At 37.2% G+C, this 26,839-nt stretch overlaps 1 protein-coding gene across 1 annotated transcript in view; it reads right to left on the reverse strand.

Moving 5' to 3' along the window:
* Nucleotides 1-26,839, reverse strand: part of CUNH8orf34 (chromosome unknown C8orf34 homolog) — a 179,676-nt gene that overhangs the window by 102,940 nt on the left and 49,897 nt on the right. Inside the window, exons 4-5 of the mRNA XM_009634463.1 lie at nt 18,345-18,473; nt 6,676-6,704 (exon numbers count right to left, since the gene is read on the reverse strand). Coding sequence (XP_009632758.1) covers nt 6,676-6,704; nt 18,345-18,473 — 158 coding nt within the window. The remainder of the gene's footprint in view (nt 1-6,675; nt 6,705-18,344; nt 18,474-26,839) is intronic.

Here is a 26,839-nt window from a genome sequence, read left to right on the forward strand (position 1 = left end):
CCCTACATGCTCTGGCAGCATTCCTGTATGCCTCCCAAGTGGCCTGACCCTCTTTCCACATTCCATGGAGCTTATTCTTTTCTTTGAGTTTCATTAGGAGCTCCTTGTTCACCCATGCAGGCCTCTTACATCATTTACTTGATTTCCTACTCACAGGAATGCACTGATCCTGAGCACAGAGGAAGAGCTGTTTAAATAGCAGCCACCTCTCTTGGACTCCCCTACCTTCAAGAGCCTTAGTCCATGGAATTCTTCCAATAGGTCCCTGAAGAGGCCAAAGTTAGCTCTCCTGAAGTCCAGTGTGGCAGTCCTACTTGTTGTTCTGCTTCCCCCTCTCAGAATCCGGAACTCCACCATCTCGTGGTCACTGCAGCCAAGCCTGCCCCCTACCTTCACATCCTCAACCAGTTCTTCTTTATTTGCCAGCACAAGGTCCAGTAGCGCTCCCCTTCTTGTTGGCTCCTCCACCACCTGGGTCAAAAAGTTATAGTTGATGTTCTGCAGGAACCTCCTGGACTGTGTGCACCTTGCCGTGTGGTCCTTCCAGTTGATATCAGGATAGTTGAAGTCTCCCATGAGAACCAGGGCCTGCAACTGTGAGGCTACTTTTAGCTGTCTATAGAAGGCCTTGTCTACTTCCTCGTCCTGGTTGGGTGGTCTACAGTAAACACCCACCACAGTGTCACCCATGCTGGCCTGCCCCTTAATTCTTACCCACAAGCTTTCAACATGTTCTTCATCCACTCCTGGGTAGAGTTCTATACGTTCCAGTTGCTCCTTTACATAAAGAGCAACTCCACCGCCTCGCCTCGTAGGCCTGTCTTTCCTGAAAAGCACATAGCCATCGATGGAAGCGTTCCAGTCATGCATGTCGTCCCACCATGTCTCTGTAATCGCGAAAAGATCGTGGCCCCACAACCACATACAGAACTTTAGCTCTTCCTGCTTGTTCCCCATGCTGTGCGCATTGGTGTAAAGGCATGTCAGAGAGGCAATTGAGCACCTACGTTTCTCTGGAGGGATGAAAGAGGATCTGCCACAGCCAAGCCCACCTTTAGGGGAGTTGGTCTTTTGGTTCTTAAGTTGGGAGGCAGCTACAGCACATTTATCGCTGCTCTGAACGGACACACTTGTTCCACCATTGGATGCGATTGCGACCTGACTGCGCACGCCACCCCCCCAGTCCTTTAGTTTAAAGTAGGACCACTGACAATGGAATGCAGCCAATACAGAAGAGAGAAAGCTGAGGAAAAGACCATGGCTTCAGAAGTTTTAGAATAACTAATGTATGTAGAATAACTTTTATGTATGTACAAATACACTTTTTGTGCATCTGTCTGGCACTGTGTCATAACCAGGTAATGTAGGCTAGATGACAGTGGCCCTGGTCACTTGACAGGCATAGCCTGTCACAGGTGTAACTACCATCATATGCCTACGAGCTAGGAAAAAAGATTATTCTACTGCCTACTATGCCTTCATTACACAAAGTGCCTACAGCAGTTTAACCCCTTCTGATGTTTATTCCTGCTACTTGAGCCATTTTCTCCCCTCCCTTTCTCCCTAGGGCATTTTCTAATAATGAATAAAAAAACGTTGCTGTAGCTAGTTAAACTTGCAACAACTTGCAGTGCCAATCTTGCTAGAAGCTTTCAGTCCCTTAAGTGAAAATGAACAGCACCTAAAAATTTATCCTTTTTGCAGTACCACAACTTCTTCCTGACACTGTACACTGCACCATCAGCATATAAATAAATAAACTATGAATGCTGGGTCTACCCTTGCTGTGCTGATTTCTTTTCTAGACATTTTAGGGATTAAAGTAGCACTTTCATAGTCTAGTTAATAGAAATGTAATTTACATTATATAGTCATGCTTTGCCTCACTTCATCACCTTGCCTTCCTTTTTGAATCTTGTTAGATTAGTACACCACAGTTTCAGTGACCTAATTTATTTTCCTCCTTTCAATCCTATAAGCACCCACAGTGAAAATGGAGAATCAGAGAGAGCTCTACTGAACACACCAGGACATTTATTTGGCACTTTATTTCAAAAGCTTCAATAAATTCAGATGAAGTATTCTGTTCTCAAACAAGTTTTTATAGGGCTTTTTTTTTTTTTTTTATGTATATAAACCTTAGAATCTTAACTGATTTCCAATTTATATTCCCTTGTAAGTAACAGAACAGATTGACATTAGTGTACATAGAAATATTTTCAGGACACATAGGTATTTACATCTGCACTAAATGAACCTAAAGGATTATTTTATGGTATAGTCCAGGTGTCATCCACTTTTTATACGCATAGGTGGCTCTCAACTTGACACACTTGAGCTTTCTTTATGGGGAGACCAGGAGAAGAAGGGAAAGACTGGAGGATGGGTTGCAGTATGCAACCCCTACAAGGGAGTACAACATCATCTGTGTATCCATTTATTTAAGCATAGTTTTAAAAGCTCAGTATTTCTAATTTCTGATATGGATTTCAAGGGAACCTCCAAAGTGAGAAATACTTTTGGGTGAGCAGAAATTTGTTTATTTTTATGACCTAGAGTAGTTGTTTCCTCTATTTTATTAATTATAACCTGTGTTCACTGTAATAATACTACATGTAAGAAGAAAAGCATACCCTATACATGGCACAGAAAAAATGTTTTAATATTAACCTTGCAGGTCAAAATCTTTTAAGTATTATTACATCATCTTCACTTGAGTCTGATTCTCGATCTTTAACACTTAGCTGTCTCCCTTTATTAATGTTTAAACTGACTGAGAGACATTGTTGAGAATTCTGGACAAATTCACAACGTTATGACAGGTCTCACATTATCTGTGAGAGCTCCACTACCTGAAGCTTAAGTAAAGCACCAATCCATGGAATATTTCGATTATGTGAAAATCTCATCTATTTAAAAATAACATATTTCTAGTCCTAGTATTTGTAGTAAAAAAAAAAAAAAAAACAAAAACCAAAACCAACAAAAAACCGCTGTCTTCTTTCAAAAGCCAGAAGATGAATAAACCTTCCCCTGCCTCAATTCAAATTGCTTTAGAATGACGTTATTTTAGTTGGTCTTCAACTGTGGCAAGAGGTAAAAGGTATGACTCCTTATTTTGCATGGTCTGGTTCAGAAATATTGCAGGGTACAGTCATAAAGACCCATTTTAAACCTATTTCTGCATTGTAGCATCCTGGCTACATTTTGCCTCAATGTATCTTACAATGCAGACACGCTACAGTGCAACATATATTACAGTTTATTTTGTGACATAAACACAAGTAGTGGCTTCCAGCAGGAGCAAATTCTAGCAGAGGTGCATCGTCAGTAGCCCATTGGTCAGAGCATTCACGTAGGACACCGGAGCTTCAATGCTATGGCTAGTCTATAATTCTGTGTGAATTTAAACTTCCACTTCCCAGAGAAGTGTCCTAACAGACTTAGGAAAAACCCTGAAACTCACAGTGAATTCAGTGGTTTTCCCTTTATGATTTTTTAACCAAACTATAATTCTGTGAATTTCACTGAACGGCTAACATCCTTGCTCCACCTCTTTGTCTGTGTACATAAAATTCTTCGCATTGAGAAGCTTTAGAAAGTGCACACTTTCATGCCTAGTTTCTGTGCAGTGGTAAGGAGGGTGAGTCAATTCAGAAGTTTGTATTATATTAACTCTGCACTTTAGCCTTAAAATCTGTGAGTCACAAGGCATTCCTTCTCATTTTCTTTCCTTGCACAAGCAGTGCCAGTTGCTGATTTTACATAGCTTCCATGGCCTAGAGACACGGTCTGAATCATCAAGAGATACTGAACACCAAACTCTGCAAGTCTCAAGTAAAGGAGATGAAAAAGGAGGGAATCTATACCATAAATCTGCTTTAATTGCAGTAATCTTAGTAATTATTTTCTTTTCAGTTATATCAGTGGACTCTGAAATTTTATGAGAATGTGTCAAACCAAAAGCTTCCATTTTGACTGACCTTGTCTGCCTGTATTTTCTCTACCTCTGTCTTGGACCGAAGCCCTAAGTACTGGCAACAAAGCTAATAATAGCAGATATTTGACAGGAATTCTTTTAAATGAAACACCCTTCCACAAAAGTGATTGTAATTCAGAGAAAACTGGTTTTCCAAATCCAAATGCTCAAGTAACTAAGCAACTAACTAATTAACTGGATTACTTGGAGGAGGAGTTACATCAACCAACAATACTGATCAAGTACTCCCCTGACAAAGGCAGCTAGAGGTTACTGCAGCCAGAAAGAAATAATTTTAAAAAAATACTTACAAAATAAAGAGAAATAAAAATAAACACACACATGCATTCTCTGATTTCTCTGAGTTCATAATGTAAACCACAGATAAAACAGCAGGATTATGGGCTCTGTCCTAATCCCCAAGAATGTTCCTGATCATCAGGAAAAAAAAGCAAGGAAGAGCATATAGAAGAACTTATCATTGTGTTTTACATCTCTCATGACATCTGTTTAATGCCAATGTTGTAACAGAATCCAACGCCAAGTTTGGGCATGCTGTCCTAGACCCGTGGCATGTACTTGAAGGGTTAAATGGCTAATCCAAACCGCATATGAATGCAGTTTGAAAAATGATTAAGTGGTGCCACAGCCTAGATAAGGAAGCTGTAGTATCAGCATATATTCTGGGAAAGGAATTACAATGAACTTAACTACATTTATACCTGAAAAATAAACATCACCTGGGAACATGCTCAGGTGAAATGGAACCAAATTCTGTCTAATGTTAAACCATTATCAGGTAGTCTTTGGTTGCTTTTGACCCAAGCCAAATAATACACTTAGAAATATGTCACCAGAACATTTCGGGAATTAGCTCGTGTAAGGGATCATTCCTAAGAGGCGGGATTCCACAGAACGGTCCTGGATATGCCTAGTTTCTTAACACAGAACTAGTCTTTATGTCCATTAAAAACCCTCACGGGGCAAAACAAGAAAGAGAAATTAAGTTCACTAAAGCCCATGGAGATGAAAAATTGCACTGCTTCTGTAAATCTGTCTTGGAAGCCTGTTGAGTAATGCTGCACAAAGCAAGGATGTTAAGAGCTTTATTGTTAGTTTTTTTATTTATTTTCCAAGTAACTTTTGATTTCAAGTACATTCCATTTACCTGTCCTCATCAGAAACAGATATTAAAGCAGATGTAGTATTGTAAAGGTGCCAAGTAATGTGTGCTGTTGAATGTACATAACATACTGTCAAGTTTTAAATAAAAAAAAAACCCAAGTACGACCTTCCAATTTTAAATCACAAACAATAAAGTTTATGGTAACACAAAGAAAATTAACTCAGACTGGATCCGGAGGAAATTCACCAATGATGCTCCCCATGTCAATTTTCACACTGAATAATTAAATTTAAAAAACATGAATGCTTTTGAACAATAATCTATCAGCATTTTAAAAAACTAACACAGAAGTATCTCCTAAAAATATATATGTAGAAAGTGTGTGATAACAGGCTCTAGCCCAAAATGTCTTTTTCCTCCCACAAACAGTATTTTATAGGTTTTTTTCAACAATCAAAACGAAATGGAGTTCTTCATAAATATTCTTAAAGGTAAGGGTTCTAACGGAAGGACTTTCTAATCATATTTCTCATCACTTCTAAGCACAGCGAAGGAAATAGTAGAAAGAAAGACTTAGATACTGTTATACTCTTAATATGAACAACGAAATAAAGCAAGATCAAGGGCAAAATGGTAAGTGAATGCCATGGTTTTGAAATGGCAGCCCTGTATGCACATGACTGCATGTTAACAGTGATCAATCTTGTCTAACTGGCCTTTCCTGGAGAACCCAGTGGAGCTATTGTATATGCACTTGTGTCAGAAAGGTTCATGCCCTCATTTTACCAGGAGAAAGGAAAGATATTTTAAAAACTGTCTCCCGTATTACGCATTATTCCTGTGTCTTCTATAACTTTTGATCCAATTTCCCTGATAGTAATGGTTTCTGACACCAAGAACACAACCCAAGATTCTTGGCACTCTGTTCCTTCACTGGTGAGATGAGGGAAGAGAAAGGTGTTCTGTTTCCTTTAGAACTCTGAAAAATTAGCTTGATTACTCTTTTAGCATAGAGTTCATTACAGCTAAAACTAAAATTCATGTTAACTGTGTAATATATCAAAGGGGTCAAAACAGAAGAGATGATAATTTTTTTTTGCATTCGGCAAGGAAGTAAAGACTGATCTTTATGCCCTGTGCATTCCTGATCAAATCGAGGAAGCAAAATTATTCCTAAATATTCTCACAAATCATATCTGAGAACACAGAATTCATGACTTCATGAATAAAAGGTATTTAAGCTAAATGTTTCTGGAAGTACACAAAGTAACGCAACAGACTATATTAAGCAAAGATGGTATCAAGATCAAAAGCGTTTTCATGGCCTCATTAAGAGTCTCTTAAACTCAGTGAAATTTTTTACCATAGTTGACAGCCCATCCTGGATCAAGCTCTTAATGTATTAACATATACTGTACTTACCCATATAGCTTTTCATACCCAAATGTCATCTGAACCCAACAGAATTGAAGTGTATATGCCAGGACAGGGAGATGCAGCTCTCATTGCCTAAAATTATCACAATCATCTGTCTTTCTGTACTGTTCATTAGGCATACAGTAAATCTTACCTTATCAAGTTCGTCAGAAATAGCAATGCCTGAAAACAAAAAAGATTTAAAAAAGAAAAAGATTTAGAAACATTCTTTCTATAACTGTCTTTTACTACAGTAAATAAAAGTAAGGTTTAATCTGAAAAGTTTATATACTGTTCTCTGCACAGTACCGTACCATACAACGTATCATACTATCATCACTATATATCATTCACTATCACATTAGTGAAATTGCCTGGAAACAATATACTCTTAACTTTCCTCAACTGCAATATTATAAAAATGAGTTTCCAAAACTATGGAAATGGAAACAGCAGATGTGCCAGTAAAGTGACAACGAGCTTAAGTATACTTCTAGCGGCTTTCTAAAATTAAACCAGCAACATAATATTTACATATAGACACATTATTATGCAAATCTCACCCTGACCAGCATGCATAACATCATGCTGCAATTACAGGGCAACATGGACATGACTCTTCTCTCTTTCTCCATGGTTCAATGTAGAAATGATTCTATGAAAACAGATGGAATTTAAAGAGAGGAAAATATCAAAGTAAAATTTCACAATATAATGCAAAACACTTTTTCTAAACCCTCTAAACAAGAACTTGTTTATTTGTTCTTGTCCCTTCTGCTGATGCCTGCCGAGGCTTTCCTATGCTTGCTTCCATCATGTCATCTTAATTATGACTATCTGTAGCACATTAAATATGCACAACTGGTCTCAGAATTTTTAACACAACTACACGCCTCAGTCATATCACATGGAATGATCAAGTAATCATACATTTCATGCTATCACGTTGAAAATTCTGATATATTGAAAGCAAAGCATTTCCCTGGTTCCTATGAGTTTTAACAAGAAACATTTCCAGGTTAGAATTTCAATTCAAAAACCAAAGAAAAGCATCTCCTGGTGGTGAAAATAAAGTGAAAAGTACCCCTGCACAGGAAGAACACATACTTGAAAGATGTTTTCTAATTCATATCATATTATCAAGACAACTTCTTCCAAAGAATGCAAGAGATGATATTGCAAAATATGTAGTATCAGCTGAGGGGAAAGTAATCTTTCTAAAATCACACTAAAGATTGCAGTAGTATAAGCTTATTTCCATGACATTTTTATTTCTTACTTTCTGGTATAGCATAACTACATGAATTCTTTGGGTTTTTTACTGTGCTTTTAATTATTAACTATATATGGCTAATTCTCAGTTTAGATTACTTCCTTATATCAATTTTTGTTTTAAAAACAGTGAAGTGCTATGAGAAGTGCAATTATAATTTTAAGACCTGATCAACGTATAAGAAATATGCCAAAACTCCATTAGTTACTGGTAATACAACTCCATTAGCAGAGGCCGGGATTAATTAGCCCACAAAAAGGTGGGTGTAAAAAAGGTTCTCATTCTCTTCCAAGACACTACTGCACCACACACTTAGTGTGTGCCCACTCTTATTGATTTTCTTTTGCAGTTTCCAAACTGACAAAATATCATGGCTGAAGTTGAGAGGAAGGAGGACTTGCACCCTCTGTGCAGTAGACAGAAAATCACAACAGTGAGGTGATTTTTTTGGGTGCAGATCTCAGGTGGAATAATATGGACTCCAGTTTTCACATAGTTCCTCAAAAAATGAAACCCATTGCATATATTACCATAACATTAAAAAAAAAAATAAATTAAACCACCTTAATCCAGAATCCTGAAAATGAAACTATAGATAGTCATAATTATCATACAGGAGTATTTAGAATTTCTGTTATTCTCTTAACCCTTAGCACACTCCCAACTTTCTGGTAGTTAAATAGGTTACTGTCAGTTACTTTATTTTCAAGTAATACATGGGCAATTTAAAAAAACTTCAATTTCTACAAAGTAATGGTAACAATGGTTGCTATCTCCAGCTCATGTAATTCTAATATCCAGAGATCAGCGTTCTTCAAAAAGAAAACCCTCTTTTAACTTACTTTGTATATTTGACAGCAAATAATTGGTTGTGTTCTCTGTATCTTGTATAGTTATTTTCATTTTTTTTTCTCTGTGGCTTTCATATAACTTAAAAGAGGAAAAAATAAATTTTATTTTTTATATATTCTAAATAGGAAAATGTGACTGTAAAAATCACAGAGTACTAAAGCCAAAGGGACAGCCCGTTCCATGAAACTACTTTAAATGGAAAGAGCTGTGTTTCACATTTAGGCAAAACATCCATAAGTGCAGCCAAAATGTCCATACACTAAAAACTTTCTACACAACAATTTAGTCACTTCCTCAAACTGTAGCCTTTTTTCATCACAACTTAATCCTAATCACCAAAAAGCTCTAATACCAGAAAAACTGACGCACCTAGTTTGTTCAAGCTTGAATCCAATGGCTTTGTTAGAACATAAATTATTAGGAACAACTGTTTCTGACTTCCCTCAGCTTATAGCATTTAAAGCCTGACTCTGCATGATGGTGAAGGTAGAGAACAGAAGTTTTAGGGCTGCTTCATCTCTGCTCTGCCTCAAGTCACTGAGAAGTGGATAAGAAGGGGACTGTTGAAAAAGTTCTCCCTTTGTCGGGGAAGGTCTTCTGACGTCAAAGGCAAATCCTCCAGAAATAAAGGAGTACGGCTTTTCCCCTTTTCTCACGGCAGCTGTTTCTCACAGACATTTGCTATAGTTTTATATCATACTATGTTTGGCAACTGTACAATAGCCCTACCATTCTTACTTTCTGCAATGAGAAAGTGCAGTGTTCAGAATAATGGGGTGACAGGTTTGCTTGCCACCATCAGCTGAGGCTCACAGACAAGGTTTACAGTGAGAATTAGGTACCTAACTGCCAATTTTATGTCTTTAAAAATCCTCCGTTTTACAAGTAATTAAGGGTGCTGAATTTTGATCAAGCATCACAAGTACCCAGCCCACTCAGCTGTCTGGTGAATTACACAGACAGATTCAGGGCACTTGTTTCTACTTTTCAGTGTAACGACCCTCTGTGCTTTGAGGGTGCTGGAACAATAAAGTAATTGGTCTGAATATGCTTTCACAGTCCTTCAGAAATGCTCCACAGCCACAGCTACTGCCATCTCTGATCAGCAACAAATCTGGAGTGGGGCTGCTCATGCTAGCACAGCCTCTCTCAACTGGAACACTTTCATCCTGTCAATAGCTTGGTTTTTGAAGAGAACTGGAAGAATAAGGTACTCTCTGATTGCAAGAAAGGTCTGGCACAGTAGGACTAAATTAAACATGACTACCAGACAATGTAATAACAAGGCAACTTATTAATACTTATTACACTTTAATTACTATTATCATGCCTGCATTAGATTGCCCAAAAGCTTATCTTACTGTATTAGCCATGTAGGTTATGACTCTTTTACACATAAAATATTACAACAGTTGTTTGTCATGCTTTTTTTTTTCTTTTAATTACCATATTAAATTGCCCATTCAAAACCATTCTTTACAAGGTTATCTTAGATTTCTGTTCCAAATCTTCTATCCTTCTGGCAATCTGCAGCAGCACAATGGTAAGAACGGAGAAATAAAGATGATGATCATTACAGCATTATAACATTTTCTTTGACGAAAAAGCCACCTCCCAAAATGTATCTGCACCATGTTCTAATGAAATAAAATCCCCTTTGAGTCTACAGTGGGTATCTTCCACAGTAAAGAAAAGACTTTCTGCTTAGGACATTCTGCTTAATTTCTAGCTTACCAAGAAATTATCTTTCTTTCAAAAGAAAAATGAACAGTGTTAATAACAATTCCATGAGTCTTAAAAATGCTTCGCTCTTTCATATGCAGTTCTTGGCAGAAGAGTTTTATTTGTTGCTCCTCTCCTGCAACAAATAGAATTAATCTAGTACCTAAGGCCTCTCCACACAGTAGTAGTATTCCTCTTTGAAGAGTGATTTTTAGACTTCCATGCTCTCAATTCAATAGCATAAAATTAATTTTCAAGACCATAGGCATCAAGTGACTTCAGGTCTTTTTGAAATGGCAAGTCATAAAATCCCTGCCTGCTGCATTATTCCTGATGAGTTTTACAGTAGCTTAAAAACTTGCTTAAAAACACACACCTGAAATTACAGAACAGGTGTTCTGATAAGAATAAAACTTCAGAGACATCTACAATTTTTGCTTCTATTTGTGGTCCTTAAATAATTATAGGAAGAAATAACACAACATAAAAATTAGTTGAGATTTTTTTAAGACTTATATGATTCTAAATGTACAACATACATCTGACAAGTCTAATGTGTCATAAGAAAGTAAAGTCATACAAAAGTAAAATGCTACTACTTTAATGCATGCCAGACTACCATTATTCAGCTCAATGGCAGCAAATAGCTTATGCATTTTCCTAAACATCCAGAAGATGGCCACAGTGCTTCCAATAGCCAGTTTTCCTAACCGTCAAACAAAGCCTTCTGGATTTGACATACAGGTTCTGAGATACTAAGACAACCCCAATGCAACTCTTACTAACTTGACAAAATTCATTCTCAAGATTGGTCTAGGCAAGGGAACTTGTGGATGGCTGGACTGTCAACCTCATCGTGTATCACAGGTTCTGTAACAAACTCCAGGACAGAAACAGCATTATTATTCTACCATTATTAACACAGCAGCTTTGAGCATGAACACAGGAATACTGTATCATGTATCAACTGCCCAGCAGTTAACTGTCCCAATGCATTCTCCTATCCATTGTAAATCGGGGGCCATCTCAGATGTACTTGCATTTCCCATGGGAAAACCTCGCCCTGTACTGCAGCCAGCAGCATAGTAAATTCTAGCCCCTGTGCCTGTCTGCACCATGTATTAAACACAAGGTAAATTGAAATTATTTATTTCACACCATCCTTGGATTATAAAGGACATTAAATGGTTGCTCTGGTTGCACCAAACAAAGCATTTCCCACAGAAAATACTCACACAAGAACCAAACCAGCTCAGTCATCTCTATATAGGAACTTCACAATAGATTTGTCATTGACTGTCATAATAGACATTCTTATATTATTTCCTTTACTTACATCACGTCATGTTACAACTTTCAAAATTAGACATATTTTCTCCAGTAGTAACTCAGGAGATTTTCTGTGAAGGCATATTAAATTGAAACCTCAGAGTTCTTGCCAATGAGGGGCACATGTCTTTACATTATTGAACAATTATATATCAAATTTCTGTAGTGGTATCCATCCTAAATTAGGATAACATTCCTCCCAGCATCTAGCCATATAAGAACAAGGGAACCAGCATCATCTACAAGGCACCACACATTAACATACCAGCACATTATACATCCGTATAGTCACTATCTAGGAAACATGGATTTAACCTCTCCTCTCCATGGTGGCTTTAAAAAAATAAAAATAATTAATCCCCAGCAAATGAATCTGTGCTTTAGACTTGCAGTATTTCTATATCCAAATTTCTGAGTGGCTCCAATGGAGAATACAGATTTCTGGATAAGGTTTGGTGAGTAAAGAATTAGGCAGAGAGAAACAAAATGCAAAGTACCCACAAAATAGTATGTCCCAGAAACTCTCCTAGGCCAAGGTCATCTCGAAAGAGAATAATCAACACTGCAGAATCTTTCAGAACTCCTGATTTTAGGGAAAGGTGTACACTGCAGTAGGTTGGTTAAGGTGGGTAGCTCAGAATGGACAGTAGCCAAGGACAGAGTCATAACTCACCCTTCTACTACCCCCCGAATGCCAACCCCCTTCTAAGAAGTAAAAAGTACCATATCTAAGATGACAGGCAAACCCGAGTTTTGCAATAGCATTATGGAAACTTTTAGCAAGCCAAATACTGTTCCAGAAAAGGACACTGTAACTCAAAAAGATACTCTACTCCTGGAACTTAGAGTAGGCTAGATCAGAATGGTAAATACCTCCACAAAGGTAATTAAAAATTTAACATCTGTAAAAAAAAAAAGATACTTATAAACTGAAGTAACAGTGATCTTCTGGCCATACAAGCCCCACTTTATAATTGAATAGCAATAATTATGTTCACATTCTTGCTGTTTGAATCTCAGAAAGTATCATTATTTTGTATTATTACTCATACATCACACTAAAAGCAAATGGATTCTATGAGCAAAGGCAGTATCGGATAACAGCTGCAGTACTGAGATAAAATTATCTTCCTTAAAGGTTTGATTGAGCTTATCTAAAAATGTCGATCTCAAAATAAATCACAAACATTGATCTCACACAAGAATAACACGATTTTAAAGTTCAGCCTGAACAGAAGAAAGGAAAAATCCTCTACAGAATACTGATGACTAGTTTTGTGGTTCAATTAGCAGAACACATTTAGGGCTAGATGCTCAACTGATCGTGTATAAGTCATTTTTACAGACTAAAGTCCATTTCAGATTAACAACTGTGCATGACTTAAAAAAAATACTAAAGTATTATGTCTTAAAACAATGACCCTCATGAGGTGATTGATAACAGTCTAGGTATATGTCATGCAGGTGTGCATTTGCAGTTACATCATCATCATCAGAAATGTCTGGTTTCAATGGGAAAATTCAGAGGTCTCTGATAAATGTTAGCGGCATTCCATTCAAGTACATCTTCTGAAACGTAAATAATTAATAGTTTCCTGTAGATACTTCTAAACAAAACCCCATTCTAATGTGTTTCAGAGACTTCTAAATACACTGAAGTAGTTCATGATGTATATGTTAAACTTCTCACATCCCACATACTCGCAGGTTCATCCACAAAACTGAGGACATGATTTTAGTGGTTTGTTAACATATTCTGATCATTTTTTGAACTAGTTCTACCCTTATTGTTATGAGAATTTTACTCTTGTGGCTTATCTTCTTGCCTGTAAAAGATAAACAGAACACAGGCTTTTACGTTTCACTATTTAATGTTTTTCTTAAAGGGGTAAGATCATGCTTGTCTTAAGCTATGCAAAACCATCATCAACTAACGTTATAAGAAATAACTGTTTGAGATACTCTGGAGGGACTCAGAGATCTTTCATTCTTGGAGATACTCAAAAGCCATGGACATGGTCCTGGACAACTGGCTCTATGTGGCCCTGCAGAGCCTGTGGACCAGATGACCTCCAGAGGTCCCTTCCCACCTCAACCATTCTGTGATTCTATGAGCCTTCACTGTTTCCAGCAATATTTCCTACTAGATTGCAGATGGCTTTCTTATTTTCTGATTATTTATTTATTGATTACTCCCCTTCCAAATTAAGAAACTAAAAAGCACTTTTTTTTCCCTTTGGTTAGAGCCAGATACCATTATTTCTAGGATTCCCTTCAACTAACTGTCTTGGACTGGTTCCCAAATAGCTTTGGTCAATGTTAACTTACTATCATTTTCTGACCTTAGAATGTCTATTGAATTCAAAGCAAGATAAATTTGTTTCTTCCCCTCTGATTTGCAGTATACACCTGGCCTTAACGAGGATTCAAACTTTACTAACAAAATGTTGGTTACCCCTGTTGAAAAGCTTTAGGTACTTTTTCATAATTACACATCTCACAGTAGAACGCATCAAGTGTCATCAAATGATTTTAGCATGTGTAAATTGAAGCATTAAATATGCACACATTTTCAATATGCACTCTAATCCTTAACTGTTCATATCAAAGATGTAAAGTTGTTCACAAAGCAGGCAGACTTAATATCTACTCTGCAGCAAGCTCTTGCTGATTTAGTCCTCCACTTAAAACACTCATAATTCACTGTTTTCCATCTCTTGTTATCTATTTTTCCATCCTCAAAAGATGGGGGGTAAAGACAGGTATATTTATGAGCAAGTTCCTTAGCTATACAGGAGACTTTAACTCTCTTTAAAAGGCAAACAGCCCAGAAGGGGAAATACAAAAGCATACATTTGAAACAGCATGGAACTTTTCTTATTTATGATCAGCTGAGGAAGAAGGATGTCGGCAACAAAGATGAGAGACCTTGTAATCAAAGGGAACAAAACATGCACAAGGAAAATGCAGTATACTGCTGTATGTTCCTTCATAAACCAAAATCTCCCCTAAATACTTGACTTGATAGTTCAAAATCCACTTCAATGACACACAGCTGATTGGAGATGCAAACGAAGCCCAGGTTTCCCACATGAGTAGGCCTCTGGAAAATGGTATATTTAAATCACCAAGCTCCAATGCACTTAGGTCATAATTATGGCAATACTCCCTCCAGTCTCTCAAAACTCATAAGATACTTCTAACATTGAGTGTGAAGTCACTTTTGGGTTCTCAGATCTACTGCAGCACAGAATTACTCACATAATGTTTTGATGGGGCTGGGGAGGAGGGCTCCAAATATAAGGAAGTTCAGTTTTATTCACTAGGAGGACTGAACATAGGAGAGACCAGACATCCAAGTGCCTGAGGCTCACCTTCCAAATCTTTCAGGCAGTTTGTAATATTGTGTGAAGTGCACAGGTTTATCTCAAAGCAGATACCTAGACTGCATAGTGAATGAAGCAATAGAAACTAGAGTTTAATTCACAGGCTCTGTCAGCTGCATAGCAGGCAATGAAGTCCTGGAAACTCCCTAAAAGATCCAAAGCTTATCTTTAAAAATGGAAATTAATTCCAGGACTTGATGGAAAATTCATTTAACTTCAAACATCTCGTTTTAAGTGACACTCTTCCCTGTTAAAATACTGAAGAATGAAATGAGAGGGTGCTGTAAAAAGCTATTGATAGTACATTGTGATCACTTGTGTGCTCAACTATTTGCTGAGGAGACTAGTGCCTGTCCCATACTGCTTCGAAACAAAATTAGTATCAAATGTAGCATTACACTCATAGACTTTACAGATGTGCTTGTAGAATCAAAGGCACTGACTAGCCTGCCCAAAGCAAGCATTAACACTGGAGAAGGTAGCTGCGGGACCTACTTATTGCTATTGTAAAATTCACCACATGGGATGCTTGTTTGGGTACAGCACAAAATGAGTTTCACGTGTCTTATACTTTTGAAGTTTTAGACGTGTCTATTCATTGAAATCTTCTGAGATATTTTCTATGTGCAATCTGCATTCTATCTTTGGGAGAACAGTAAAACCACATTTATTTTTAAAATTATACCTTGTCTTTTTTTCCAAACTTTTCACATTTTTTCATTTTGAATTTTTATATCATCCTAACACGTAAGAAATCACAGCACAGAACAGATTTATTTCCTGAAATGATCTGAAAATCAGGAGTACAAAAACTGGAAACAAGGACATACATCTTAGGATTAATCTGATGCAAGTGTTTAAATGATACAACAAAAAAGGCTAAAGTGCAAAATGAGCAACAACTATCAAAGAACAAAAAAAGCCACAAGAAAAGATACTATAAATACACTAGAAAAGGAGGACAAAGTAAAATACAGAACTATTACATCAAAGAGAAGGAAAGTAAATAACAGATGATACAAAGAAATCCCAGTGTTCAATACTTTCACTGCTTCAGCCTTTACAAAAAAATTAGTTGTGGCCAGATGCTTAACGCTAGTGATTTTAAGAGGAAAAACTGCAAGCCAGATGACAAAAGCTGAAAGATATTCTGATGACTTAGATACATTCAAGTTGGCAGAAACTTGCGCAATTCACTCTAGAGCACTTAACTATCTGAAGAAATCTCTAATCCATTATCAACTGTCTTTCAGAAATGGAGAGGACAGAAAAGGGCAAATACCATATCTTTCTTCGGAAAAGAAAAAGGAAAGATGTGGGGAACTACTACCCAGCAAGGCTAAATCTGACAGCAGCAAGAATATTTGACTAAATTGTTAAATAAACAATTTATCAACATCTAATGGATAGGAAAGTTGATAAGAACCAACCGACATGAATTTCTCAAGAATGAATCGTATCAAATCAGTCTCATTGCTTTCTCAACTGGGAAACTTGCCCAGTGGATAAGAGGAGGAAGTAGACGTAAACCACTTTAGGTATAACAAGACTTTGTTTACTGTCCTAGATGGTACTCCAGTAAACAAATTAGAGAATGACATTCTAGGTGAAATCACTGCAAGGTAGATGAACATCTGGTGGGAAAAAACACACTTACTGAGTAGCTTTCAAGGGATGGTTGTCAGAGAATCATGAAGAGGTCTGACAATATTTCCGTTAATGATCTGGATGAAGAAATAAAGAGCACATTCATGAAAGTGAACTTAGTATCAGGCTGCAAGTGATTTAAAGCACTCTGGGGGATAGGACTAAAATTCTGTATTATCTTGATAAAGCATCAGAAAACATCAAGTACTTGCAAGAAATAGCGAAGAATGTTTCATTTGCGAAATAACTCTATGAAAACCTGACTCCAACAACACTGACCGGGTACATTCACCTCCAGTCCAAGTGTATGACCCAGAAGAGCTGCAGTGTTTTTCACTCCAGTTAGAAAACTCTGTGGCAAAGAGAGGTACAGAATGCTGCAAGCTACATTTTAGGTATAAGGAAGCCAGACCTCAGTGGAACCTACACAATATTCACAGGGAAAGGCAAAGATGTAGGACTGAAGAGTGGATTTAGTCCTTTATTAGTGAACTTTCACATCTGATTGGTTTGTATCTCCAGAGAGCAAATAAATAACCCTTTCTGAAACTGAAAAAAAAATTGTTTCTGTATCTGTGTTAAGCTTGATTAAAAGTCTCTAAAGCAGAAAGGCCTGAAAATGACACTCGGACCCATCACAGTAACACCATCAGGCAATGGTGGGGCTGCAAATCAGAGACCCTCATTGGAGGTGGTTTAGCTCCTTAGAGGCAGATAGACCAATTTGCTAGAAATTAATTTGAAAAGAGCTCTGTAACTATACTCCTACAATTAATATAAATATGAAAATTGCTCAGAATATATTTGTTATGGTCAACCTAAAACATTTGGGACAGAGGGAATTTGGGCAAACTAGTTTTAGGTATTTGACACAATTTGGAAAAATGCTGAATCTCAAAATTCTCCACAAAACAGATCTTCCAATTCTTCATTAAGCTCTATTTCTGACCTCACCATCTGCAATTTCTCCAGTGAATCAAGAAGTGCCATGGACAAAATCATCATATCCAGTAATTCTCAGAGCTACTCCTCACATGAGCATGCTATTTTTAAACACTGATCCTGTTTGACTATGTCTTTTATGGGATAATACTTGGGGTTTGTTATGAAATAATTGGCTATCATGTTTTTGAATATTTATTTGAGATGCTTTTATTTGAATTGCTTTTGAAAACCAGAAGGACTTAATTGGGGTCAAGGATACAAAATACCTAATTGTTTTTAAATGACAGTCTGATCACCATCAGTGAGGTTAAGGTTTCACAAAAGTTAATCCAATCTAACTGCTACCAGCGAAAGGAGCAGTCTCACCATTGCATGTTCCCATTTTCCTTAAACCAGCCTCTCATGTCAATCTCATATGAGCTAATTCAGCTCACTAAACTGGCAGAAAAGTAATGTAACAAAAAAAGAGGTGCAGGGTAAGTAGTTTCAGTCAGCAGGAGAGCTGGTAAATTATTGCAGACATTCTGTTAACCTCATCAACAGGAATGTAACTGCTGATGTCAATGAACTTGGTCTTCATTGAATAGAAGACCACCTTCTTGGTACATACTTCCAAATTACAATTCAGGCTCCATGGTTACATTAAAAAACTAAAATCAAACAACTTACTGCGAGACAGATTCTCAAGGGCTTTTCCAAGTTTTTTGCTCTCTTGAAGAATATGATTTAGTTCATCAAAATCATGGTTCTCCGGTTTTGTCCTCCAATCCCATTTAGGATGCTCTATTGACCTTGGCACTAAATATACACAGATATATAGATGAAGTTTAGATTTGGTAGTTCAGACTCCTACAGTAGAAAAAAAGCTGCACAATGACTTTATAAGCTCAAGTACCTTGAGTGGAAATTATTTAACTATCCTCCTATTTTAACAGCTGGAAATATTTTCTTTGGTCAATGTGAAGTAAAAATGAAAACATCTATGAACAAATGCATACTTGGGATGATTCTTGCAACTAAATTAATTAGTAAACAGGAATAATTAATATTAGCAATTAAAAATAATAAAAATAATGCAATAACAGAAAAATGTAATAAAAATATTGCATACGAAGGTACTTCATTTATATCAAAATAGAATTGTGTGTCCTAGGGGCCAATAAGGAAAAATATTAAAATGAAATGAGTAACTGGTACTTTTGGCTTTGCTAGTCATTTTATTAAAAAGAAAAAAGAAATATTTTAGATAAATCTTTTAAAACAACATGTACATACATTTAGAAAAATATAAAGTATAGATAATACAGTTCTTAAAACAGTGGAACAAAATACATCCCTATTGTTCATGCTGTACAGCCTATAATCTTTATTCCAATACTTAAACAAACCTGATCTTCGGGAAGCACAGTCCTGAGCTTACAGTCTCCAAATCATTATTTATTACCAAAACCTTTGATTTAATTTTAAAATAACAGTTTCTCAACTGCTGAGCTAGCTTTACCTACAATGGCAGAAGAGAAGGAGTTTCTGAGATATGTAGGACCCACAATGAACAGAGCTGCATTGACCAGTGTGAGCATTTTGAACAATTTGTAGAAACGAAAACAAAAATGATGCTGCCCCTGGAACTGCAGATGTTCTTTTTGCCAGTGTTCTGAACTAAGCAATCTGCTGTCTTTGCCACCAAATGCAAGTGTTGGGTTGTCTCCAAACACAGCATTACCATGTTGAGGACTGCACATGCTGGTGTGAAGATGATGATGCCTAGAGCCCACATTCCCAACAGAAAGGACAAGTTGCATTTATCAATAGTTCCTAACTACTCACTTAAAAATAACTTCAAAAACAAAGCCTATAATCTACAATAGATCCTGGCCAGCTTTGGCATTTTTATTTATGCTTTTGACAGCTGTCAACTAATTTATGCTCAAAAACTTCATTTTTATTACATGCTAAGAAGGAAACTTGCAGATTCCTACAGATCATGCAAAAGAAGTGGCATCTTATGATCATTTGAAATTTCAGAGTGCTTTTATGATGGTATGAGGAAATTATGCTCAGACTTCAAGTTCTGGTACCTATTACAAAATGTGTTAAATAACTGTTGCTATGGAAATTTGCCTCATTGCTGACTGCCCTCTATGTGAATATAGAACCTGCTCCACTTTGGTTCAACTCCAGAAGGGAAAGTTGAAGTTAAGTCAATAGCCATCTTTTCCAGGTAAAGAAATGGGACAACGGTATGTTTAAGTTCTTCTGTCACAAAGAATGTGATTCCATCTCCTGTAGACATACACCAAGCCATCCTCAAACTGTGCATCTATACGGAGCCTGACAATCCAGAGTATATCCTTATGTGTAACACCCACCCAGAAACCTGGGTGTTAGGGAAGTTAATACATTAGGCTGCAATTACAGACATTCTCAAAGACAAAAGAGAAAGGAGACATTAAAAAGGACCTACAGAGATAAAGAGTAGGAGGAAAGAGATATAGGAAGCCTCAATAAGGAGAAAGGAAGAGAGGGGCAAGTTAGAGCATAAGAGTCCAGTTCTGCTTTTTGTTCAAAAAAGACACAAAAAGGACAATGGAAATAATGAGCAATGGTGGTTCCTAGTGAATAGATACAGGCCTTAGGGTATTAGAGTATGACTAGCCTCTACTGAGATAGACAGTTTATAATAACAATTTGTTGATACTTTTAAATGCCAGTCATTTAGTTTATAATTCCCTGGTTTAGAAACCACTGTGTTCATTAGAAGTTATCTAAATTTTTGTATAACCAAAAATTGCCTCAATTCACAGACTCTAGCAATAATGAAATTAAATAGCACAACTTCAGTATTTCTCATCCTTTTTCTTATTTACAGAAAACAAAAATGTTCCATCTAGTATTTTTTCTCAACTTTTACTAACTGTAGATATAAATATTTAGGAAACTATAAAAGAAATTCTGTAATGAGGTGTCTGTATCTTCGCTCACCTTTGTATTATATTGAGATCACATGCTCCTTTACTGCCTGCTTTTTCAGTCATCTCATCTTCTCCCTTGTGTACCAACACCAACAGCTTTACTCTCTCTGGCCTACTAGCAGTTTGACAGACTTTTCCTTCCATGTTTATACTGAACTCACCACACCACAGAAATCTCACAGTACCACCAAAATACAAACAGGAAATAATTTAATATAGTAAAACCATGTACAAAGATGACCTTCCACGTTGCAGAAAATTTCAACAAGATGGAATTTGATATTATGTCAATTTGAAACAAACCACATTTCTCAAAATACCAACGGACAGAATTTTTGAGAAATCATATGATTTTGAAATAAAATTTGTCATGGGACAGAAGGTGACTGAAACAGACAAGTTCTACTCAACAGCTGTGGATTTTCCAGGATCAGCAACTGCCGAGTATATGGACCAACCCACATCAGGAAAATTAAAGTATTTAGAATCTATGCTTGGAAAGTAAGGAAACTTGCTTGAGACAATGATCTCGTCCCTAGTTTCAGAGAAATGTCCCACAAACACAGGAAGCCTGGACTACATCTCACTAGATGGATGGTGGGAAACCAGTCAAAAACATGGTGGAAATTTGCTCTGCATGATTTTGTACTACAGTCTGTGTTTCAGTGAATCATTCTGTACTTCAGTGTAAATTATCAAAACAGATACGCTGTTACAGAACATTTCTGAGTTTCAATAGAACTTGTTTCCACAATGAAATTGGCTTAATTTTTATTACTTCTAGAGAAGATATAGTTCTTCTTACTTACCTACTCTTCCAACTAATTAATGGATACTAAAACTAACATCTACTTCATTATATCATGTGGCATGTGTCTTTAAGGGTTCATTTTCTGCTTGCTTACTAATGTTTTTAAAATATAAACTTGCATCTTCCCAACTACAGGATCTACAAGCACTCATCATTTTCAAATGGATGGCTTTGTGTGAAGCATGCAGAACTGTATAAAGACCATGTAACCCTTCCTTGAGATCTTCTGAAATACATGATCTTCGTCCGTACGTATAAAGTCTATCACATAACATTTCCATGCATATGTCACTACACACTTAGTAAAATCCTTTCATAATACTGTGACCTTCCTCTGTCTTTATTATACTCCCTCATTCTTCAAATCATCATATCAGTAATTTTAAATCCCTCATCACATTACCTGCCTCAACCTCATCTCTGTTATTTGAGAGATTTATATAACACTTTCTCTTGAAATTATTTGCTTTAAATTCAGCCTATTTATTACATCTGCATCACAGCATTTGTACAGAAATATTCAGGTTTTCCCTTTATGAAGCTGAGATTTCCCCATCTCATCTTAGAATACTGCAAAGACATGCTTCCCAGTAGTTCTGATTTTCTGGTGGCATGCCCCACCCCCCACCCCTCAACAAATGCACATCAGATTAAATCACAGATGTGTTATGAATTCTGTCACAAATCAGCAGACCTCTATTTTCTACTGGATGATGGTACAAGATCAGTACTGTTCTTATCTACATGTCTTTTCAAGACATGATTTGCAGACAGAATCAGACCGGTTGCTCATTAAATCTTACATTTCCTTAATATGTTGTATGACCACTTTACATCTCAAAGAACAAACATATGTGTTATTATTGAGCATAAAATTACTTATGTATTTAAATCTCGCAGTAGCATTCAGACTACAGTTCTTTGATAACACAGCCTAACTGGTTTACACAGTACCTGGATATTAAGAGGCTAACAGAATGACGGCCTAGACTGACCAAGGGCAATTAGAAGTACACAACGTTCTAATTGTAAACAGGATATGGTAAGAAGGGTGAACTGAAGCATAGTGAAAGGATGATCTGTGATCTGATTTAATATGGAGGTGGTGAAGAGATCAACCTACTTTGCCTAAAAGCAGCTAGCTGGGAAGCAAGAAGTCTGTTTCATAACCTATTTAGAAATTTCCAAAGTTGTTGTTCTTCAAGTACAGAATGTGATCATCTAAATATTTCATTAAATATATTTATACACACTAGGATCCCTAGCTTCAAGCCTCTTCCTTGGCAGACAACAGCAGCAGCTTCTGCTTAATTATGTTTTTGCACACACTAAATGAGTAGTCAGATCTCTTAGACACCAGAGTTTCTTGTTTGTGTGTTTGTTTCAGGTGCAACTTGAGATCATAATAGACAGGAGGAGGGACTGGAGGAATCTTTCCAGTAAAAAAGTTGAATGCATAGGGAAGATATCTGTGCAGGAATAACATGCACACTGCAGTCAACATCAGCTCTGCTGAAGGAAAAAAATATTTCCTAATTAAAATTCTCCTGATGTTTCCAAAGATTCCTATGAAATGACAATTCTCAGTTCTGAATTATTTGAACAAGATAGTCATGAGACAAAAAGCTCTGCAACAGAACAGATTACAGCTGATGGACTCCATTAAATTTTGGGTTTGTTTTGGCAGTTTGGGGGGGCTTTTTAGGTTGTTGGGTGTGGGAGTTTGTTTTAAACACAAATCTAAGAGTAAATCTTTAGGTCTCAACAGGCCCAAAACATTCTGTTTCTCAGATGAGTCCTTACTACCTCTTTGGAGAGGCTTTAGAAAAAAAAATGTACAAAGACACCCAAAAATGTTTTGAGGTGCAAGCTGAAGGCACAAAACAAATGGAATATGCTGTGCTGTGCATGTCTGGAGTAATAAATGGCTTCTGAACATGGCTGCTTTCTGCTGATCTCAGTGGTGGAAGGGGCATACAGTACCCACCAATTCTGGCATAAAACCAGAAAAAAAAGTCAAAAAAAGGACAGTATTAATTTGGTTGTTGACAGAAAATAAGAGAAGCAAGATATGGCAAAAAGGCACATAGCTGAAACCAGCCCCTGTGATAAAAAATGTATTTCAAATACACAAGGTATTTTCAAAAAGTTGCAGAGAGAAATATTTGCAGGGGTGAGTAGAACAAAAATAATAGGAGGAATCAAGATTTAAAACAGTGGTATGGACCAAAAAAAAAAAGGAAAGGACATAAACAAAAAAAACATGGAATCGAACAATAATTAGGCTGCAGAGGTCCTCTGAAAGTCTTCTAGTCCAACCTGCTGCTCAAAACTGGTCCACTGAGGGCAGATTGCTCATTTGAGTTTTGAGTATCTCCCAGGATTCCACAGCCTCTCTGGACAACCTGTTCCAGTGTTTGATCATCCTTGCAGTATAATTTTGTTGCCTCTTGTCCTTTCACTACACACCTTCAAGAAGAATCTGGCTGTCTTTACCACCTTTCAGTGTAATAGTTGATGGTGACAATGAAATCTCCCATTAGCTTTCATTTCTTCAGGATGAACAGACCAATTTCCTTCAGCTTTTCTTTGTCCATCATGTGCTCTAGCCCTCTCATAATCTTGGTGGACCTCCACTGGACTTGCTCCAGTACACCACTGTCTATCATGATGTACTCCAGATTCCATCTTAATAGTGCGAAATAAACACTGCTGGGTACACTCCAACTAATGCAGCCTAGTATGTTGCTCACCTTCAGCATTGCAAGAGCACACAGCCACAGCTGGTTCATATTCAAGCTCTTGTCCATCAGCACCCCAGGTCTTTTTCTGCAAAGCTACTTTCCAGCCATCCAGGCCCCAGTTTATACTATTGCTCAGGGTTATTCCATCCAAGATGCAGGATTTTGCATTTGCCTGCGTTAAATTTCATGAGGTTCCTCTCGGCCTATTCCTCAATCCTGTTGATGTCCCTCTGAATAGCAGCCCTGCTACGCAGAACACCAACCACTTCTCACAATTTGGTGTCACCTCCAAACCTGCTGAGAGAACATTCTACCTCATCATCCGGGACATAAAGGAATACTTTTAAATGGTATTGTTCTGTACCAGTTCCTTAGTCATGCTACTGGTAATAGGCTTTCCAACCAGACTTTGCATTGCCAGTCACAACCCCTTGAACCCAACAGTTGAGCCAACTTCCCACACATCTTGTTCACTTATCTGGTCCGTATCTCACCAAGTGAATTATAAGGATGCTATGGGAGACTGACAAAGGTTTTGCCAAAGTCAAGGTATTAAACATCCACTGCTCTTTCTTTCATTTACAGGGCAATCAGATTGATCTGGCCAGGCATGTATGATTTCATAAATCCATGCTTGCTGTCCCCAGTCACATTTTCCTGCTTCTTGTGTCTAGGAACACTTTCCAGAAAAATTTGCTCAATAACCTTCCCAGAAAGTGAGGTTAGGCTGATCAGCTTGTAGTCCTCAAAGTCTCCTTGCCCTTCCTCAAAATCAATATAATGTTTGCTTTTTTTAGTCATCAGGAACCTCCCACAATCACCATAACCTTTTGGTGATGATAGAATGGCCTTGCAATGACATTAGCCTCTTCTCTCAGAATGTCCAAATGAATCTCATATAGTGCCATGTATTTATGTATGTCCAATTGCCTTAAGCAATGTTGTGGGTAAAGCTGCACTCCCACAAACTCTGCTGCTAGATTTAGAGACTTGGGTAGCTTGAGAGCAAGCCTTACCAATTGAAGAGCATTATTAGATGTCCTTCAGTCCACAAGGACAGATTCTTGAGTCCAGTCTTATTAAGGATGAATACATTATTTCCTTGCTTGATATGTGACCTGGTAGTTGAGAGTGCCCAGCCTCCTCCTTGTCCACCTCCTGGGACAACCTGCATGAAACTTGTAGTAGGCACACAAATGAAGGGAGTGACATGATGTCACACCCCCACCTGGGATATAGACTGAGAACTTGAGATCTTTAGGAGATGGCATGGAAGTTACTTGATGCATATCACAGAGCCTGAAGTGCAAGCACCGGGAGGGAGGAGAACAAAACACTATGATGACAGGAACAGCTCACAACACCCTTGGCCGCTGTTTCTAACAGTGTATCTCCATAAATTGCTGTTATCCAGCAAAGACTGTTAGATTAGACTCAGATTATGAGTGACTATCACCACGTCTCTGAGTATTCCTATTTACTCTTGAAAGTGAGTTAAAATCCACATGCTACTTTCGGACTGACTTAAAAATTCATGTGTGCATAGAGAAGTACAGTGGAACTGATGATCAAATTTGAGTCTTTTTGAAGCAGGGAATATGCTTCATGGAGAAAAAAATAGAAACACATGCTCTATTTCCAGAAAAAATAATCCTTAAATGTTACTAGAACAGTACAGTCTTGAGAAAAGCTGTGCTACGGGACACAGCTACCTGTACAGTTATTTTTTACTTGTTACAGTTACTTATTCTCAATCAAAAAGGTTTCATAACCATACAAGACTGTTAATTACCCAAAACCACAGTGTCTCTATTGCATAAATCTATCATGATTTACTTTACCCATTGCTGTGCTCTATTTTGACCTGCTGAGATCACTGGGAGATTTTTCTTTGACTCTACTGAAGTCTAGACATCCCAGTCTTGCTCTTAGAAAAGAGAGCAAGCCTTCTATTGCAACATACTATACATCTCTGTTCTCCTCTGACCCACCTAATCACACTCCTAGTTATTAATAAGTTGTGGCTATTACAAAAATTTCAGAAAGCTACAATAGTCAACAGAAGAAAATAAAATTTTGATTTTATTTTGGAGAACAAATCTTGTATACATACTTTTGTGTGCGCACTTATACATATATATGCATGTATATTGTAGACATATTTATTTGTGTAAAAAAATCATTAAAAATCAAGCTTAAATTAAATTTCTTCAGTATCCAGTACACAGAAAGCACTATATTTCATTAAGGCTTGCTGCCTCTATTTTTACTGCCTCTGTTTTACAGGTCATTGACAATATTCTCTTCAGTCACTCTATTTCTATTCTGCCTTTCCTTTCAGTGTACATTTAGATTCCTTCAGCAATGGTCAGAACACCTGTTCTGCTCACACTGACCCCATATCTTGAACAGTATATTCATAGTTTTGCATTGCCTGACCCAGTGAAAAAAAATCTGTTATTAGGACCAACATCAACAGAACAGATTTTACACATGCCAAATGGCAATACAGACTAAAACATCAAATCGTAATTAGTATCTGAACATAAAATTGTGCATGAGACCCAGATATTCTTATGGGTTTTTATCTATCTACCTAGAATTCAATTCTATCTATAGATGACAACCTAGGGTACT

This window comes from Egretta garzetta, unplaced genomic scaffold, assembly GCF_000687185.1.
Source record: "Egretta garzetta isolate BGI_Z169 unplaced genomic scaffold, ASM68718v1 scaffold251, whole genome shotgun sequence".
Lineage (NCBI taxonomy): Eukaryota > Metazoa > Chordata > Aves > Pelecaniformes > Ardeidae > Egretta > Egretta garzetta.